Source organism: Mauremys reevesii, linkage group 1, assembly GCF_016161935.1.
Source record: "Mauremys reevesii isolate NIE-2019 linkage group 1, ASM1616193v1, whole genome shotgun sequence".
Lineage (NCBI taxonomy): Eukaryota > Metazoa > Chordata > Testudines > Geoemydidae > Mauremys > Mauremys reevesii.
The window spans coordinates 29,021,939-29,040,629 of record NC_052623.1 but is presented as its reverse complement, the minus strand read 5'-3'; the positions used below and the strand labels follow the sequence as shown (position 1 = coordinate 29,040,629).

At 41.1% G+C, this 18,691-nt stretch overlaps 1 protein-coding gene across 1 annotated transcript in view; it reads left to right on the top strand.

The window, feature by feature from the left end:
• RAB38 (RAB38, member RAS oncogene family) overlaps window positions 1-18,691 on the top strand; it is a 62,784-nt gene that overhangs the window by 20,195 nt on the left and 23,898 nt on the right. The window contains exon 2 of the mRNA XM_039507204.1: window positions 11,221-11,591. Coding sequence (XP_039363138.1) covers window positions 11,387-11,591 — 205 coding nt within the window. The 5' untranslated portion in view covers window positions 11,221-11,386. The remainder of the gene's footprint in view (window positions 1-11,220; window positions 11,592-18,691) is intronic.

Genomic DNA, 18,691 nt, shown 5'->3' with positions numbered 1-18,691 from the left:
GAGTCTCTTAGATAGGGTACCCAATTTAGTTGCAGGTTATAAGATATCGTTCTCTGTTTTAAACACATTACATGTGTGTGAGTGAGCAGTGTGTGTGTGTATGTGTGAGGAGGGGGGATTGGGGCCTTTGGGCAGCAAGACAAATACTAATGAAAGTAAGAAGACTGATAACAAAATTAGCTTGACCTCCGTATCATGCTACACTGTGCTATATAGCGCTTGGAATTTAGGATTCTTTGTGCAGTGTAGGCAGAGCCTGTAGTGCTACCTGGACTTAAGGTTGCCCGGCAGTTCCCATTATATGACCCTGTTACCAGGTGCTTATAGTTTTGCCAAGCTTTATCAATTTGGGTTATCATTTGGGTGTTTGCCTCAGACAAAATTATTTTAAAAAGTTTCAGCTAAAACAGTTCAGCCATTTCAGAGAACAAATGTTAAAATTCTGGTGACCTTTTCCTTGAGATGTGCTAGCACACCCAAGCTTTGGAGCTGGAGCTTGGAATTTGACAAAGGCGTGACCTTTATGTAAGCACGTACCTTTTGCCAAACTACCCACATTTGACAGTGTTCTAAGCCCTTGAAAAATCTCATTTACGGTTACCGAGTCTTGTGATTTCACTAGAGTCAGTCTCCCTATTATATTTAAATAAAGCCTGGGGCCACAAACTGAATGATGAGGAACAAAAGGAAGACTGAATACTCATTCACTGACTGAGCATGAGTCCGGTGGAAAAAAATAGAATGTGAACATGTATTTAAAGACTATGTCAAAGCTTTGGAGTACTTGACTTTGCAACCTCAACTTTTTTCGGAGGACTTGCCTGTTTTTAGGACATAAATCAGTCTGGCTTGCTGTACTGTTTCTATAACAAATTAGTTTTGGAAGTAATGGCTTTCTAGGCCTGTCTACCCTATCCAGCTCATAGGAATGACATAGAATCATAGAATGAAAGGACTGGAAGAACCTCGAGAGGTCATCTAGTCCAGTCCCCTCCACTCATGGCAGGACTAAGTATTATCTAGACCATCCCTGACAGGTGCTTGTCTAACCTGCTCGTAAAAATCTCCAATGATGGAGATTATACAACCTCCCTAGGCAATTTATTCCAGTGCTTAACCACTCTGACAGTTAGGAAGTTTTTCTAATGTCCAAGCCAAGCCTCCCTTGCTGCAATTTAAGCCCATTGCTTCTTGTCCTATCCTCACAGGTTAAGAAAAAAAATCTCCCTCCTTCTTGTAACAACCTTTTATGTACTTTAAAACTGTTATCATGTCCTCTCTTAGTCTTCTCTTTTCCAGACTAAACAAACCCAATTTTTTCAATCTTCCCTCATTAGGTCATGTTTTCAAGACCTTTAATCATTTTTGTTCTTCAAAAAATGGCTGATGTAAAGTGCAAAGACGTTAGGACAAATGACAAAGTTAGAAGAAGAGTAGGATGTGAAATCAGGGTCCAAGACTGACTACATACAAAAATATTTCAATGGTGAGAACACAGCAGAAGACAAACAGATGATAGGATGGCAAAGAAAATAATGAAGACACAACCTAGGTCATCTGATCTAGAAGAGGACCCCTGACTAGATGGCAGGACAATGTACACAAAGACATGACAAGGCTGGGCTTAACGAAGGAACAAGCTATAGACAGGAATGAATGATGATGCTGTACTGCTCCAAGTTTCTGTAAAGTAATGCAAAGTAATGCACATTGGAAAACATAATCCCAACTATACATATAAAATGATGGGGTCTAAATTAGCTGTTACCACTCAAGAAAGAGATCTTGGAGTCATTGTGGATAGTTCTCTGAAAACATCCACTCAATGTGCAGCGGCAGTCATAAAAGCGAGCAGAATGTTGGGAATCATTAAGAAAGGAAGAGACAATAAGACATAAAATATCACATTGCTGCTATATAAATCCATGGTACGCCCACATCTTGAATACTGCGTGCAGATGTGGTTGCCCCATCTCAAAAAAGATATATTGGACTTGGAAAAGGTTCAGAAAAGGGCAACAAAAATGATTAGGGGTATGGAATGGCTTCCATATGAGGAGAGATTATTAAGACTGGAACTTTTCAGCTTGGAAAAGAGACAGCTAAGGGGGATATGATAGAGGTCTATAAAATCATGACTGGTTTGGAGAAAGTAAATAAGGAAGTGTTATTTACTCTGTGATGGATTGGATCACAGAAACCCCCTTGGGACTGCCACCTGATGTGCTGAAGTTACCTCTAGGCCTGTTTTCCCTGGCAGTTTGGGACTACAGTACCCTGCCTGGTTGTGTCAGACACCTAACCTGCTACAAACACAGACCCAGGTCTGAACCACATCCCCCAAATACTGCAGGCTTAACTGAAAATAGCTTAAGAAGTGCTCCTGTCTCCTACACACAGATACCCAGTTCCCAATGGGATCCAAACCCCAAATAAATCTGTTTTACTCTGTATAAAGCTTATATAGGGTAAACACATTAATTGTTCACCCTCTATAACACTGATAGAGAGATATGCACAGCTATTTGCTCCCCCAGGTATTAATACTTCTTCTGGGTTAATTAATAAGTAAAAAGTGATTTTATTAAATATAAAAAGTAGGATTTAAGTGGTTCCAAGTAATAACAGATAGAACAAAGTAAATTACCAAGCAAAAAACCCACAAAAGCATGCATGTCTAAGCCTAATACAGTAAGAAACTAAATGCAGGTAAATCTCACCCTCAGAAATGTTCCAATAAGCTTCTTTTACAGACTAGACTTCCTCCTAGTCTGGGTCCAGCAATCACTCACACCCCTGTAGTTACAGTCCTTTGTTCCAGTTTCTTTCAGGCATCCTTTTGGGTGGAGAGGCAGCTGAAAACAAAATGGAGGGGTTTCCCAGGGCCTTATATAATCTTTCTTTTGTGGATGGAAACCCCTTGTGTTCTCCTGTGCAGAATCACAGCTACAATATGGAGTTTTGAAGTCACATGGGCAAGTCACATGTCCATGCACGACTCAGTTCTTTACAGGCTGATGCCATTGTTTACATGTTAGTTTGAACATTCTTAGGAAAGCTTAGATGTGGATTGGCATCTCTCAAAGTCCATTGTTAGCTAAGTACTCCCAATTACTTGAATAACCCCTTCACACTATGTTGACCAAATCTGCTTTATGTGCTTCCTACAGCAAACACTTTAAATACAAGGATAGAGCCAACACTCATAACTTTAGGTATAAAAATGATACATGCATACAAATAGGATGAATACATTTAGTGGAACATAACCTTTGCAAAGATATGTTACATGCCATATCTAGCATAAAACATATTCCAGTTATGTCATCTTTACACTCATAAGCATATTTCTATAAAGCATTATGGGGTGCAGTGTCACATACTCTTTCTCATAACACAAGAATTAGGGGTCACCAAATGAAATTAATAGTCAGAAGATTTTAAACAAACAAAAGGAAGTATTTTTTCACAAAAGTACCATATAAGTTCATGGAGGATAGGTCCATCAATGGGCAGGATGGATAGGGGTGGTGTCTCTACCCTCTGTTTGCCAGAATATGGGAATGGGTGACAGTCAGAAGACAGGATACTGGGCTAGATGGACCTTTGGTCTGACCCAGTATGGCCATTCTTATGTTCTTCTTCTATGCATTTGATCATATATTTTCTTTGTGTATGTTTCATTTGTATTAAAATCCTAATAAATCATTTAACTGAAGAAAAAATGATTTAGGGCATGTTCCTCCTTATGTTGTAGTAAGTAGGAGTTTTGCTATCAACTTCAATGGCAGGAAGACCATGATGTGGACAGGTGCAGAGGATGAAAGATAAAACAATCAACAAGGCCCTGATTGAGCAGTTCATTCCTTTACAGCAAAGCATAACTAGGCACTAGATAGTCAGCAGCTTAGACTGCCTTAGAGTTAGGGGGTGGAGAAGGGTGGTGGTGCTCTTTCAAACTCCAATCACAAAATAAATTCCACCTTTCTGAGTCATCAGAATGACACACCGCACACAATATATTATTGAGCAAAAAAAAAAAATTTTTTGCATGGTCTCTTCACTCACCTTAAATTGTGAAGATCTGTGATCCTGCTTCTCTGTTCTTACATGTGGAATACAAACATGTTGGTATGTAAATAGCCATCACTAGGCATCTGTGTTAACTCCTCACTGAGAAGAATGGGGCAGCTCAGAGCTTTGTGCAGACTCACTGAACATCTCTGCATCAGTTACAATCGGTTCATGTTCTTGCGGTTTTCTTTGCAACCATGAGAGCTAGAGACTTCCTTAAGAAAGAAAGCTGAGATTCTGGAGGAAAAAAGACAGTGGATTTGGAGGAGTTTTGGTAGGGCATATTGGTACAGATGAGCGTTTCCAATCCTTTTGTAACACCCATTTACTGGCATGTAACTTGTTGACTCACTAACTTTATTGATTGATTAATTGATTGGCTTTTCTACGGCAATCATCACCATATTATCTGATCAATGCCTAAAATGAAGCATCTTCATTCTACCCATTTCATTTCAGAAAAGCCTACTACATGGAATTATTTCAAAAGCAATTGAATGCTGTGATAATTTTTTAAAAAGGACCATGCCCTTCAGACATGGAACAACCTATGAATTTGGTAAATAATTCAGCATTAGGAAAAGAGGAGATGGTTAATGCTGATATAATCTTGTATTCAGGAAAAAAAAGCATGATTTTAACTTAATGGTAGTATCTTGCTGATGCACTGCTCTAACTCATGTAGAAAGTACAATGAATCATGTAAAAGCAGCAAAGAATCCTGTGGCACCTTATAGACTAACAGATGTTTTAGAGCATGAGCTTTTGTGGGTGAATACCCACTTCGTCGGATGCAATGAATCATGGCCTTTCATACAAGTGTTTGCTTTACAGCATGATTTGAGTAGCTAAGTGAGGTCCTCTCATCAAAATGGGTGTTTGTGTTAGGGAGCTTTTAATTCTCATTTTTAAAATAGGATTATTAATGCACTAATGGATTTTAAAATTTGGAATCTATTTGCACCTGATTTTTGGCTCTGTGTGGGAAGATCCCCTGGACATAGCCCCACTGATGTCAATTAGTTCCATGCAGGGGCAGGATTTTACCCACAAGCCCTTCATTGCAGGATCAGGACCTATAGTATTAAGTCACTTTAAGTCCTTCTCTATACTGTGACTTAGCTCTGCTAGAAAAATGCTCCCAACCATTGTGGATAGGGGTGTTTCTGAGGTTAAATAAACCTTGCTATAGACTTCCCCTAAAAAATTGTCTATAGCCTGTTTTAGTCACGGAGTCAGAACATAATTCAGGGGAGGAAACCCATGCAAACCACACCTCTGATAACATAATTTCAACTGTCATATGGACTGGGATTTCAAAGTCTTAGTACCAATGCATGTTGAAATTCTAACCTATTTCAGAATAATAACCACTGACACTTGACCACAGGAACAAATTAATAGCTACCTCTCTAGATTGTGCAAGAGATTGTTTGTATATTAATGCAAATGTTTTTTCTGATAAAATGTCTGTCTGCAAGTTAATTATAACTTAAACACAATAATTTAATCAATGGAGCTCTATAGCTGTGTTTGGTAAGTCAACAGCCATTCCATTACAGGTGTGTTTGATGAGTCAACAGTCAAGGAATGTCTTCATCAGAAGAACTTTAGAAATAGAGAGAAATCCAAATGAATGCAATCTTTCTTGTCTTAAGGAGAAAAGTGGAAGGAAATGTACAGCTTTCCCTAAAACAGTATATTTCTTGGTAAAAGGATGTTTCTGCTATGTGTTAGTACCCCCATAACAGTCAGTGAATGTGCCATGACAAATGAAGGAGATAATGTGTTAATGAAAGGTGAACTCTCTCTTATTTAGCAAGCTACAGATACTAAGACACAGCATAAAAATAATCTATGATCTCAGAGTTTGGCAGAAGCCTAGGCTTAAAACTTCTTTTCTATGATTCATATTACTTTTAAAGAGAAAAATCTAAAGTACAAAATAGTCCTGTGTCATTTGAGTTTTGTGTAATTTTTTTTTGTTTTACTTCCTTCTCTGCTCTATATAATGCAAATTCTGTTGTATACTGTTTGACTGAGAGCACAGTCCATGCCATCTAAGACATGTGAAGCAATCAGAAACTGCACTGATGGGTGTTGTATAAAACCTAGATAGTTAAGTGCATATGAGTTAAGTACATGCATTTCCCATAGTCCCAGTCAGCCTCTTTGACTAAAACTATGGAAACCCAACTACTTTTGCATAAAGCCATTTCACCACCCAGAAAAATATTATTCACCTGTATTGCAGCAGCAACCAAAGACCTTGGTGAGGATTGAGGCCCTACTGTACTAAGTGCTGTACAAAGACGTGGTGAAATCCTGGGCCCCAATTACTACTGACTTCAATGAGATCAGAACTTCAGCCATGGTCCCTGCCGCATAGGGTGACCAGATGTCCCTATTTTATAGGGACAGTCCCGATATTTGGGGCTTTTTCTTCTATAGGCGCCTATTACTCCCCACCCCCTGTCCCGATTTTTCACACTTGCTGTCTGGTCACCCTACTGGCCCAAAAGACTGATCTCTGGAACTGATGTCTGAGCTGTAATGAGAGAAATTCTAAAAAACACTACTGTAGACAGGGTTACACATCTTCCCTCAAACTACTACATTTAGTTTGTTGCAGCTTTCTGTTCTTGTTATTTATAGAATGCCTGGTGTGTACGGAACACCTACCAGGCCACTAAAAGTGACAAATTCCCGCCACAAGGATTTTATACCTGAAACAGACATAGCATAGCAAGAGATGACAATAAATCTGGGCTGAGAATGGGGGATGCAAGTACTTGGATTACAAAGGTAAAATAACATGAGAAACTATTATTGTCACATACGTTGTCATTTTAAAAATAGTTTGTATTGACAATAAAACAATTAGTCTATATGTGTTTGTTAGCGGAGACACAGATTATTAAAAGCTGAACATTAAAGTACCGAATAATTTGACATTTTGTTTACAGTATGCTTATTCCCTGGATCTCATAGAAATAGACTGATGGACTAGTCAAGATGTATAGAATAAGGTCACACACCAACAATAGAGAGAAAAGATTGTCTTGTGGTCCCTTCCAGTCCTACGATTCTATCATTTTTGAGTCTATTATTTTAAGAGGTCTCTGAGGGCACGAGTTTAGCAAGATTCAAAGAGGGATTGGACATTTTTATGACTAACAGGAATATCCAGCATTATAATAGCTAATACTAACAAGAATTTTGAAATGGATATAAAACCTCATGCTTCAGGGTTTAAGCCAAAATCTGACTATTAGAGATTGGGATAAGACATTAATATGTGGCAAATTATCCTACACCTATCTACTGTGGAGTTTCTTGCACCTTTGGCCATTAGTATTGGCCAGTGTCAGAGATAAGATACTGACTAAATGGATGTTGGGTCTACTCCAACATGTAAATTCCTATATTTTCTATGTTCCTAACCACTCTTTGCATCAGTTTTCTAGTCTGTGAAATAGGGTCACTAATACACCCTTCCTCACAGGTGTGTAGTGAGCACTCGGAGATCCTGGGCTGGTAAATGCTGTGTAAGTGCAATTTATTTGTGTTCTAGAGATATGCAGGAATAAGAGTCACATGTTGTATACCCAAAGGTAACAATGCAAATTCAATGCGTGGTTTGACAACACAGGATCGGGCCAAAGTTAGCAACTGTTTGGATGGAGTATGTTGACTTTTCCCCTAAATTGTTGTCATTTCAGTCTGGCTGGCTACAGTCAACATAGCAGCTATTTAGACTCTGGGTTTGTCCAAGACACAGTGAGGAGGTGTGATCCCAGCACATCAAGGCATACCCAAGCAAGCCGTCATTGAGACAACTCACAAAAAATAGCAATGAAGCCAAGGCAGCTAGATGTCCCCAGGCGGGCTTGTAAAGCTAATGCCATGCTGCTATAGCTTCACTGCTGTGTTTAGCAAGCTAGCCCAATTAAAGAGAGGTATGCCACATGTGCTCAATCACACCTCCAATATACAGTGTAGGCATGCCCTGTCAGTAAGGCTAAGATTTTGTCATGGATATATTAAGTAAAAGTCATGGACAGGTCATGGGCAATAAAGAAAAATTCACAGAAGCCGTGACATTCTCTGACTTTTCCAAAAATATCTATGATAAAATGGGAAGGGGCTGGGCAGCTGTGGGGTGGCTGGGAGCTCTGGGCCCCCCCACCACCGGTGGGGGCTCAGAGCTCCAGGGTCCCCCTTGCCACCAGCAGTGGAAGGAAGCTGCAGTATCCCCCTGCCCCCTCCCCAGAGGTGGGGAGCTACAGGGGTCCCCCTGCTGCCTCGGGGTGAGTTGGGAGCTGCAGGGTCCCCCTGTCCCTGCATGGCAGCAGGGGAGCTGTGGGGGTCACTCTGCCCCACTGTGGTGGCGGGGAGCTGCAGGGATCTCCCTGCTGCTGCTGCTGCTGCTGCAGTGGTGGGGAGCTGCAGCGATCCCCCTGCCACTGCTACAGTGAAGAGCTGCAGGAGGGTGCTGTGGGAATCCCCCTATCTTGTGGCACCGGCTGGTGAGCTGCTGGGTCCCCCTACCCCACAGCTGCAGTGGCGTGATCTGGGGGTCCTCCTGCCCTGGGGTGGTGGCTGGGGAGCTGCTGGGGAGCCCCCCCATGCCTGTGGCGGCGGCTGGGAGCTGTGGAGTACCCCTACTGCCCCTGGCAGCTGAAAGCTTGGGAACCCTCTGCCTCAGGCAGCAAGGGTATCTCACAGCTCCCAGTGGCCAGGGCTGAAGTCACAGAGGTCTTTGGAAGTCACGGATTCTGTGCCTTCCGCGACCTCCATGACAAAGTCGTAGCCTATCAGTGTCATTGTTCCACATAGAAGGGCTGCAAACAAGAGTGAATTGAAATTTTTTGAAAGAAAGGGTTTATTTTATCTTTTAAAACAAAAGAATTTCAAGAAAAACTTGACTTTTTTGAAATTTTCCATTTTCACAAAATTTTTTGCAAAACTTTTAAATTCAATTTGTACAGAAGTTTTTATGAAAAATATTATTGAAATGGTTATTGGAATGTTTTGTTTACTGAAAACCTGTATTTTAATAAATGAAACTTTTCACTAATCATTTAAATAAACATTTGGATAAAATGTCTATGAAAAAATGTAAAAAAATTGAAAAAAGAATAAATGGATTAGTTCAAACTTGGCAAAATGGAAATAACTTCATTTTTTTTCCATTTAAATATTTATAAATATTTTTTATCAATCTACTTCCTATTTAAGTTCTCTTACCACATCTGTTACCATATTTAAAAATCATCTATAATGGAAAATCCACCATGATCACTGGCAAGTTGTTGCATTCATTAATTACTCTCATTGTTAAAAATTTACACCTTATTTCCAATCTGAGTTTGTCTAGCTTCAACTTCCAGCCATTGGATTGTTTTTTCCCTTCTCTGCAAGACTGAAGAGCCCATTATTAAATAGTTGCTCTCCATGTAGGTACTTACAGACTGTGCAATAGTAATTGTATATCATTCTAGTTTCTTAATCAAAATGTCGTGTGATACCAAGTCAAATGCCTTACAGAAGTCTAAGTATATTACATCAACACTATTACATTTATCAATGAATCTTATAATCTCATCAAAAAATATCAATTACTTCAACAAGATGTATTTTCCATAACACCATGTTGATTTGCATTAATTACATTACCCTCGTTTAATTCTTTGTTAATTGAGTCATGTATCAGATGCTTCATTATCTTGCCTGGGATCCATGTCTGGCTGACATCCCATTTGCCCTTTTTAAAATATTGGTACAACACTAGCTTTCTTGTAGTCTTCTAGAACTTTCCCAGTGCTCACAGACTTATCAGTATTAAGAGTCCAGTGAATTCCTCAGCAACTTAAAAAACTCTTAGATGTAAGTTATCTGGACCTGCTAATTTAAAAATGTCTGACTTTAGTAGTTTCTATTTAACATCCTCCAGAGATACTAGTGGAATGGAAAGAGTTTTATAATCACCTTGTAATAAGACTGTATCATCTGTTTTTCCTCAAATACAGAACAAAAATACTTACAGAACACTTCTGAATTTTCTGCATTATTACTGATAATTCTACCCTTTTCATCTACTAGTGGACCAGGGTTCGTTTTGTTCTTAATATATTTAAAGAGCTCTTTTTATTGTCCTTAACACTGCTGGCCATAGAGGTCTTCTGTGTCCCTTGGCTTCTCTTATCAATTTTCCACAATTCCTAACTTCTGATTACCATGATAGCTCTCAAAATTAAAGCCTAGGTCTCCTAGCCTAGGCAAATGGGACCACTCACACTGTGTAAAGTTAAGTATACATATATGTTTTTGCAGGGTTGGGGCTTTTGATTTTGGCAAACAGAGCAATGACCACCAATGTCCATATTCTGCAATACTGTCCTGTTTCTCATGAGTGAAGTTTATCAGCATTCCAGGAAAACACTGCTGGAACTGGTGTGCATCGTTTCATTTTAGATTCCAGTTCTATGGACAGGAAGAGCAACACTAAATCAGTTGTGTGGAGTGGCTATGAGCTTGTCTACCCTTAAACGGTATACAATCTTAACTATTCCAGTACAGTTAAAGTGGTACAAATTCTTTAATGTGGAAGCAGTGATATTGATATAAAGATGCTTTACATTGGCATAACTATTCCTATGCGGGAAAGGGAATAAGTCACCTTTGCACTGGAATAACTTCATTCACATGAAGGCTTTTAGTGGCTAAAAAAAACCTTGCATCCCTAACCATAGGTATATCAGTAAAACTTTTAAGTGTACAGCAGGTCTTAGCCAAGCTGTGATGATCTGAAAGGAAATTTCTTTTTCTTCTTTTTTTGTAATGCCTGGTATGTTGTGTGCTTGTTGAAACACACAGAGGGGAAAATATCCATTATTAAAGGATGAGTGTTCTTAAAAAAACCTGCCTTAAATCTAATTCACACATGAGGGACTCTCAGTGCAACAAGCAGTGAAACATGGCCAGGGCTGTCTATTGCATTGTCTTCCATGCAAACCCTTTAGTCCCCACGGTACTACTTATCCCACAGACACACCTCACACTGAACTCTGCAAAAAAGAAAAGAAAACTTTGTTGGAAGACTTTTCCTGCTTGATTTGCTCTCATGTTTCTTTCATCCTCCAGCTCTGCTGGCTGCTGGATCTGGGCGTTGCTGCTTCTGTGATAGGGGAGAGAGCCTCCACCTCCCTTCACTTCTTCCCTCCCTGGTTCCTCACTCCCTCTCTCCCGCTCAGCCTGGCAGGATCCTACCAGCAGAGCATGCAATCAGGGAGCAGCAGCAGCAGGGAAGATGCAGAAGCCTAGTCAGAATGAGCATCTCTACAAGCTACTGGTGATTGGGGACCTGGGTGTGGGCAAAACCAGCATCATCAAGCGCTACGTCCACCAGAACTTCTCCCCTCACTACCGGGCCACCATTGGGGTGGACTTTGCCTTGAAGGTGCTCAACTGGGATGCTGAGACGGTGGTACGGCTGCAGCTCTGGGATATTGCTGGTTAGTACAGAGGGGAAGGGAAGTGACAGAGGGAGGGGTCCAATTCCCTTGCCCCCACATCTGTCTAGTATTGCACAAAGTATTAACCCAAAACAGCATCAAGCCTTGAACTGGGAACTCTTGATGCTTTAAAAACAACGGAGGAGACCTAGGAGAGAACACCTCAGGTTAGATCAGAACTTCAGCGCTCCCCCAAAGGGTGGAGGAGGGAGGGTACGCCCTCCCCTTGGGGATTCAGTGCTAAGGCAGTTCTGCCTAGTCTCGCTCATCTTCTTCCCCACCCATGTACATGCACACTGTGACAGGGGCACATTGACAGAGTCTCTCATCACTTTTATGATTTTTTCCCCTCTCATTCAAATTGTTCTCACCCACCTTGCCTGACAATCTTAAGAGGTTTTGGGGTTGGGGTTGGGCTTTTTTTTTTTTTTTTTTGTGGGAGTAGGAAAAATGGTCTCCTCATTGTACGTTTTCTGGAGGAAGAAAAGGCTCATCAGGATTGTTAATGTGATTTTTACAGTTGTTAACCGAGGAAAGGCTATTGTTGGGTTAGTTTAGCAAACTTCTTTGATTTTTTTCCTTTCTGTTCCTCCCCCCTGGTGCAATCCAATAGAGCTATTCACACCGCTTTTTAAAAAATCACTATTTCTATTTGAGGAATAACCTCACTTGTCAATAAATGGTTTACTAATATTTCCTAGACATTTTACAGTAATATAAAGCAAAATTTGGTAAATTATTCTACACCATGAGAAAAATAATAAAAAAGGAACAATATTCTATCATGCCTGTTTTATTTCCATTTTTTAAACAGAATAAGGCCACATCATTGCAATAGATATTTTGGGAAAGATTTTATTTTTTTGCATTGGCCTATATTTTGCTTCTAATTAAAATCATGAATTTTCATTTTCAGTCTCTCTTTATAACCATTAATTGGGTTTCAGTGAGCAAAATGTAAATATGTCTCAACAGCACATTTAGCATGTCAGTACCAATTTTTCATTTAGTCTATATAAGAGAGAGAAACCGTAAATACTACTACTATAACTCAGAATTTTTTATACTACTATAACACAAAGCAAGGCCTTTTTCATTCAAATGAATTAAGAAGTTACCTTTACAAGTAAGGAACTGCAGAGAAAATTTTATCTGCTCTACTTACATTCTGACTTCTGACCTGTATTTTAGGTTTATTGACTTACTCTAGAATTACACCTACTGAGGCCAGTGAAATAAGAAAATTCTTAGCATTCTTTTTGAATAAGGGGATTTCATATACTTGTGTATTTGGCATAGACAGATAAGCTAGCTCATATCTGAGCTCTGAATTTGGCACTGTACTATCAAAACTACTAACACCACAGAAGATGGTTTATGCACAATCTTAAAACTATTTAAAAACAGATGCAGCATATCTAATGAGACATGTACTCACAGTTTTTAAAAACTTCTTTTGCATGCCTTGTTCCAGAGACTATATTAAACTGCTAATCATGTGATGTTGGATCATATGATGTAGCTTTCAGTCAGGCAGCAGAAGGTTTGAAAGCAATTACACCAAGCAGTAGTATTCAGTGGCTAGCACAATCTCTGAGTGATCACACATGACAGAGAGAATTACAGTACTTAAACTGGATTGCTAAACTCCAAAAATCTCAATGAAGGTCAGCACAGTGCTCAATAACAAACAGAAGTTACCATCTGAGTTCTAGTGTCTGGCTTCTAAGGAGTTTTAGTTGCTGACCAACGTAAAATAGAAAATAACTTCTGTAAGCTACACTTTAAATTCAAACCAGCACAATTCTGGTGTTAAAGCTACCATGAGTAAGGCAGCTGGCTGGTGTGGAAAACAAGTTGCTTGAAAATCAGAGGGAAGTAAATTTGATTGGGGACAGGCAGTGAACACAAGCAGTGTTTTGTTTTGTGTCTTTTATTCTGACTGTCGAGAACCACTGCGAGCAAAATACAAATATCCAAAGTATAAGAGAGGACAAGTGAAATTCCAGAGCTGCTCTGGGTCTCATTTTGGAAAATATCTTTATAAGGCAATGCTTAGCTTTGCAGAGGAAGCAATGCCCTTTATCCTACAACACAAATGGGTAGGTTTGGCTTTGTATTAGGGCAACACTAAAATCAGAAGATCCTGCAGATTTATCAGTCTGAGTTTTATAAGCTCCCCACTTCAGTGGTCACTGAATGTACTACCAAACATGGTGCTTACTCGCATGAGTAGATCAATTGTCCATTTCAGTGGAGCTACACGTGGTAGTAAATTGCAGGATCAAGCCCATAATTTGCTCAGCAGTAAAAGCACGGGGCTCGATTCTGAATGGTGCTGAGCATTGACAATTGCTATACTATACACAGCACCAGTGGAGATGAGAGCCCGGGGTGGCTGCATTATTTCTAGAATGAATTTATACTTTCCAGTGAGGTGTTTGGGCACAGTATAGCTCATTGAGACATAGAAGTAAGTGATGGAAAAGACAAAACTAGCTCTTTCAGTGCCATCCCCTGCCACTGCAGGAGTATCCCTGATGGGATATCTTCTAGTATTCTTATTGTAGCAGAAAAAAAAGGCATAATGAGATCTAATAACTAGAAGCTGAAACTGGATTAAATTTAGATTAGAAATAAAGCACAAACTTTAAACAGGGAGGGTAATTAACTATTAGATCAATTTAACAAGGGATGAGGTGGATTCTCCGTCACTTGATGCCTTTCTAAAAAATATGCTCTAGTGAAGTTATGGGCTTGATGCTGGAATTACTGGGTGAAGCTGTACAGCCTGTTTTCTACAAAAGCTCAGACTAAGTAAGCAAAATAGTCCATTTTGGCCTTTAAAAAATCTATGACTTTAGTGTTTTAATCAAGGCAAGTTCTAAAAATTCCAAGCAACTGTGTTTCCGGCACATCCATGGGGAGGGTATTCCACAATCCAATACTCCAGGAAGTTTTTCCTAATTCACAGCCTACCTTTTCCCTATCTTAACCTCATCCTATTACTCGTAGTTATATTTCAGAGTATGTCCCTATATAAATACTCTTGCAACTTGGATTTCACACCCTTCAAATAGTTGTAGTCTGTTATCCAATCCTCCTTTAGCTATTGATTAGCCAAGAGGCAGATAATTAGCTCTGTTAATCTTTCAGTCCCTGCATCCCCCTTATCTTTTTGTTGTTCTTTTCTGAGCTCCCTCCAATTTGTCGGTGTACTTTTGGAAGGTGGTGCCTAAACCTTAAACCAAAAATACCAGGCATAGTTTGAATCAGAGCCTTGGAGACAGACACTATTATCTACTTGGCCTGCAGTGGTGTGCTTGGCAAATACAGTCGAGAACTGTTTTGAAGCCACAATGTATTATGCTGCAAACTTGTCTAATTTGCTGTTCACTATCACTCCCTAGGTCTCTTTCAGAATTATAGCTTCCAGGTTTCCCAGTCCCACTGAGCACATGCATGTTGGATTATTTCTTTCTCTGATATATTGGTTTGCATTGTCCTAGCTTGGATCGACTCCTGTTACTTTTTGCCCGGGTCTGCCCCTCATATTGAAGACAGCAGCATTGTATTACGAATGGGTTTGTTTCCCATCCATGCCATTTTCACCTTCAGAGACAGACACATTCGCACAGATACTATTCAAATGTTTAACAAGCTGTAAAGTCTATAACAGCATTAGGCTCTATCACGAGCAAACGAGCCTTGCATTAATGCTGAACACATTATGTCCTCAGTAGATCATGCCCTTAGTAGGATGCCAAACATTTTGGGTCATATGCACAAAGAAGATAGTCATGGTGATTTCTCAGCTAAGCTCCCTTGAAATTACTGCTCTGCAGTCATAAAGAAGAAGCCCCATGTCCTTAAATGTGCTTCTTCTTTCACTCTTGCACAGAGACTGTCTGTGATTTGTGATGTGATCTGTCATCATCTGTGGGCCTGGGCCAGCACACTATACTTGCAGCCTGATTTCCAAGCTGCACACGTCTCAGTTGATGGCAGAGCTTAAATCCACTGCATGCCAATTTAGCAACCAGTCCAGCCCCCACTGAAGCTAATGGCAAAATTCCCACTGATTTAAATGGTGCAGAGTCTTCCCCATAACCAGAGAAAGGCCATTTTGAGGTGGAAAGTCCCAGCCCGAAAGCTACTCACTGGGACAGTGGAGGGAGGGGGGAGGAAGGAGAGGGGCATGGAGGTTTCAGAGCTCCCTGAAGAAAGAAAGCTCTTGACCCTGTCCATTCTCCCAACAAAGGTTGCTGGTTACTTAAACCATAGGGATGGAGGGATACATTTAATCTCTTGTAGCTCCCGGTGGATAAGCAGATGGACCTGGGCCTGGTTTTGAACTGGATTTTTTGTTTTAATTTTCACTTGAAAGTGGAGGTAGAAGGAGATGTCCTGCTCATCACTCCCCCCAGTCACCAGAGAATATGGGCAAAAAAGGGAATTTGGGCTCAACTATTTTTAGGCTGCAGGTGGAATTCTCACATTACCCTAGAGTCCATGGGAGAATATACCACTCTCTCCAAGACCCTTTGTCACTTTTATTACCTGCAATGACCACACTGTCCCCCAGACATCCTTAGCGTTCCCATGTATGAGCATGTCCTATTTTCCACACTGCCTCACTGGAGTGAAGTTCTACTTTAATGCCACCCTTCATTGACTCACTGGGCAGGGCTATACTGCACCTGGGAGCGAACCTTCCCTCCCAATGTATTCTCTATCTCCCCTGTTCCTCATACATATGAGGCAGCTGGGGGGAGGGGGGAGGAGAAGGAGGGAAGTGAGGTAGTTTGAGCTGCAGTTTCATTAGTATGTGGACAACAGTCAGATTTACTTCTACTCCTACACCATCACCACCAACAATAATAAAACTGGGTGGGGTAGTGACCCTGATTTCCAAGGGCATTTGCTATAGGGGCTTGAATGAGGGTGAGCTGGCTGAAGCTCAAATCATGTAATATGGGAATGCTGATAACTGGCTGCAGGGAAATATCTGCCCTCCAGTATTTGACTTCCTCTTCACTTCCAGGTGCAATTGAAAAGGGTGCTAGTGACTTATAAAGCACTATGTGTTTGGGCACTATCTCCATGGGCAGCGGGAATCATAGGCAGGAGAAGGCTGTGCCTTCCCAAACAGCCAGGTGTGGCCCTGCCCATGCTCTGCTCCCAGGCCCCCTCCTGCTTCCCGCTCTGGCTCTTCCTAGTTCCCCTGTGCCATGGCCCCAGCTGGGGCTGCATGCACCACCCACCCTCCTGACACTCCGGGGCTGGGGGCACTAACTTCAGGCAGGGGCTGGTGGCCATGGGAGGTGGGCTCTGGGCTCCAATGGATGGGGCGGGGCCTCGAGCAGAAGGGGTGGGGTTGGGAACTAGCCTCCTTGAGCTGGTGGTACACAGTCCGCCCATGACTATCTGCCCAAGAAGTCACCTCTCCATGATCTTCTGTTGCAGCCAAAATCAACTACACTGCTTGACCTAGATTTAAATGTCTGGGAGCAGCTGGCAGGGTGTCTTTAGTGGAGGGCTCTCAATTCTGGAATTAATTTCCTCCAGTGGTGGCCTACAAAGCCTACCTGTTCCACAGACTCTAACCAGATAGGCGATAGAATTGTGGAGCAGAGAGTGTTCGTTTTAACTTTTGGTTTATATTTTTCAGACTCTGAGCAGATACAGAGGCAGTTTTTAAAGTATAACTGGTCAGCTACACGTTCATGGTTGCAGTATAAATTATGACGTGGTTACTGGTGAGATTATGTAGGATCCATTTTTAGAAATCAATAAAGCGCAGATTTCGGTGCCCTTTATCTTTACTTGTGTCGAATGATACCTTAAGCCTCACTAGTGGTTCCACTGAGACCAATGGTACCATTTGTGGAGTGAGGTTGTATTCAGATCCTGATTGCTCATGGCGTATATGACCTTATTCCAGTACCTTGAGCTCATTGGGGGTCACTTGTAGAGTAAAACACATGAGTGAAGGTACTCTGAATCTGGCCATAAATAAATAAATTGTGTGATCTGGAAAAAGATGCACTGTTGTACCCATGAGCCAAACAAACAACTATTCCTTAAATTTCTGCTGCTTCTCATGACAAGTTACAGCCCAGCCCCCTTCTGCCCATCCCTGTAAAGGAGGAAACCAAAGACCCTGTGAGGAGCAGGAGATAATCCTGGTGTCTTGATCAACACTCCCTCTTGCAGTAAAACAGGTTCTAATGTTCAAGGCTGTGTTTGAGATACTGCTGAGTGCATGATGACTGGTCTGTTTTCTAACTCAGTCACTGCACTGTCTGTGTCTAACTCCCCACTCTAGCTATAACACCACTTCAAAGCACCATTCAAACATTAATGCAAGGGATCACTTTTCCTTAATGAGGATCACATCTTAATAAAACACATGTGTAGTTTGTGGAGAACCTCTTTTCCCATTCATAATTATACAAAATCCTTATGGCATCTAATGTAATTGGAAAAAGAACACCAGGAAAGAATTTAGGCCCAGACCCTCAAAGGTATTCAGTCACCTAACCCCCATTGCATTCAGTGGGAGCTAGTTGCTTAAATACCTTTGAGGATCTGGGTCTTGGTTACTTTGCTTTGCCGTTGGCTCCACTCTCTGCACATCTTCTTTTTTCCTCCTCCTAATGTTATGAGGTTGCTAATGTGGTCTCCACTTTGTGAATAGCTGCTTTCACATGCATCCAGGCTCTTCTTTGCAATGAAGAACTTGGACATCTTTTAAAGCGGCAGGAAGCAAAAGGCAGGGTCAACACTGTAGCACTTGCCAGCTCTTCAGGGACCACCAGTGGCCAGCGGAGCACACTCTGAGAGCCTCTGCATTAAGTAATTGTTTTGATTATTAGTGACTTTGAACCAGGGATCCCTTGATGCCAACCAGCAGCAAATACAGGGAGGTGCATAGGGTTTTACAGGAATCCCCTGGGTCAGATATCTGACTAATAGCTCACCGAAGGGTGGTATGTGAGGTCTCTACCAAAAGTCATAAGAACATAAGAACATAAGAAAGGCCGTACCGGGTCAGACCAAAGGTCCATCTAGCCCAGTATCTGTCTACCGACAGTGGC